The sequence below is a fragment of the Nannobrachium achirus genome (assembly GCF_963921795.1).
Source record: "Nannobrachium achirus genome assembly, chromosome: 8".
NCBI classification, from domain to species: Eukaryota; Metazoa; Chordata; class Actinopteri; order Myctophiformes; family Myctophidae; genus Nannobrachium; species Nannobrachium achirus.
The window spans coordinates 50,546,754-50,549,253 of record NC_137817.1 but is presented as its reverse complement, the minus strand read 5'-3'; the positions used below and the strand labels follow the sequence as shown (position 1 = coordinate 50,549,253).

Here is a 2,500-nt window from a genome sequence, read left to right as displayed (position 1 = left end):
TGTTGTAAAAAACTAAAGTTGTCCTTTAATGCACCAATTCTTCAAACATGTAATTAACACGTGTCGTGAATTGTCCTCTCTCCTCTCCTCCGTATAGGCTGGACATGACCTCCAACAAGCTGAAGAAGATCCCGCCGGACCCGTTGTTCCTGAGGATCCCCGTCTACGCCAAGATGAAGGGCTCTCCGCTCACGGCCCTGGTGCTGAGCTTCGGCGGGAACCCGCTGCACTGCAACTGTGAGCTGGTGTGGCTGCGCAGGCTGACGCGCGAGGACGACCTGGAGACGTGCGCCTCGCCCAAAGACCTGGCCGGGAAGTACTTCTGGACCATCAGAGAGGTGCGGGCCCTCACTGTTCACTGTTACAGCAACGCTGCTGCTTCAGACCCATTTAGACCTGGGCGTCTTCTAAAGCAGTGGTTCTTAACCTTTTCAGGCAGCAAAATAATCATATTTTGACTGGGGACCCCCCCCCCCCTCCCCTCCCCACCCTGACGAGCACTAAGAGTTGAGGCATTACAATTTTGCATAACACGGTTCTATTGTGAAAATAGCCGATCTACATGCTCACAACGCCTCGCGTTTTGCGAGGCGTTGTGAGCATGTAGATCGGCTATTTTCACAATTTCTACCTCTTAAATTTTACAATTTGACCAATATTTAATTTGTCATTTTAGAGGTATTAAAAGGTCCTCAAATTGTCACTTTAGAAATGTGCAGATACTTCAACTTTATCCTGATTTGTTTATTGTTTTTAACAATGTTTCACATTAAGTTAATCATTTGGGGACCCCCCCAAAATAATTTGGGGACACCCTGGGGGTCCACAGGTTGAGAACAGGTTGAGAACCCCTGCTCTAAAGCCTAGCAGTTTTCTGAAAAACTTATGTTTCTACTTACTTTTTTATTTATTTTTATCCCACGATTTTGTAACCCATTTTTCACCCGGTGCCAATTGCCTAAGCTGTAATCCTGGGCTCTGCTCTCCCTCTGCCAACCTGGGGAGAGCCCCGAACTGAAATCATGCTTCCTTCAGGGCATGAGGAGTGAGCAGGCCGCTTCTTATCACCTGATAGAGGGGAGTATCCCCGGTTGGACGTAGAGCGTGGAACACATTATTCCAACCAGTTCCTTTCCCCTCCATCAGGCTGGCCAGGGGGAGGCATTATTGTTTCTATGTATACATCAGTGGTGCTCAAACATTTTCACGTCAAGGACCCCTAGAATTATATGTATTTGACCGTGGGCCCCCGTCTCAAAATATGTTGTTCCAGGGACCCCTAGAAGCAAAGATTGTGAGTTACAAATCTTCGCTTTAAAACTATAAAGAGCTTGTAAATCGGCTACTTTCTATGTGCGCGGCCCCTTACGACGAAGTATACATTCACTACTACGCAATCAATCTGTGATACGGTCCCGCACAGTTTTCAGACTGTTTGTAGAAACACCACATGTCATGACCTACTGTATCATAATAATGTACATTTTGGGGGCATGACATGACACCTTTAAAGACCCGGCTATAATAGGAAATGCTTCTGCAGAGAGCACTAGGTCCGTACTTAAAGAGTCTTTGTGAGATACTGATGGAATTACAGGCTATGTAGGTCAGAAAGGTCACGTTAGAGGATGAAATTAAACCGTTAGCCCCTCTCCAGAGGGTTACAATGAGACGATTAATTGCATGGCTGAGGAGGACGCTGATCACATGACCCTTGAGCGTCTTGAAGACCTGTCGGAATGTATTCATATGTAGAAAGTATAGGCCCATTATTCTGTAAAAAAAAACCCTAATAATAATATTCCCTCACGGAGTGCACTTATAATTTATGCATTTATTCTCCTTAAGTGCCGTTGTGGGGGAAAGTACTAATAGCAACGTGGGGGGTGGGAGAGGGGGTTGGGAGATACTAGCATGAACGGTTTTAACATTTTCTTCCTCTTGGCAGTGCAATATAGGTTCAGGCTGTGGGGGAATTAGTTGGAGAATGAAAGGGGGGCGGGCCGGCAGCATGGCAGGGGGTGCAGGCTGTTTTGATCTGCAGGGTAAAAGTCAGTTCATTGCAGTGGGACGATAATAGGATTAACTTGGAGTTCTGGGGGAGATATGGGATTCCTCCCAGGAAGAGGATAATGGCACGCATCACCCCCACTGAGATCGGGGCTTGGCAGCCACTGTTTAATGCTTCATGTGCCACGTTAGGAAGACGATAACCTATGACACACAATCACACATCCAAGATGTTTGTGGATGATACAACTTATAAAACGTCTCCCTGTCAGAGGTCAGTGGTGGAAAAAGTACTCACATATATCAATATTGAACTATGTCATTAATATACCTTAGAGGAGTTGTGTGGAAATAGAAAAGAAGTTCCCCCCCTTCTGTGTTGCCTAGAACTGGAGGATTGATTTTGGGGTTTGTATTGTAAAGTACAATGTGATGACATCACACCATTGAGAGGGAAATTCTTTCAGCATAAGATGCTGCATTGAAGTTC

General features: G+C 45.8%; 1 protein-coding gene across 1 annotated transcript in view; it reads left to right on the top strand.

Annotated features, from left to right (window-relative positions):
• The window catches only part of LOC308289692 (leucine-rich repeat and fibronectin type III domain-containing protein 1-like protein), a gene marked incomplete at both ends in the record, with an annotated part of 77,361 nt that overhangs the window by 29,704 nt on the left and 45,157 nt on the right, over positions 1-2,500 (top strand). The window contains one exon of the mRNA XM_080731435.1: positions 98-338. Coding sequence (XP_080587561.1) covers positions 98-338 — 241 coding nt within the window. The remainder of the gene's footprint in view (positions 1-97; positions 339-2,500) is intronic.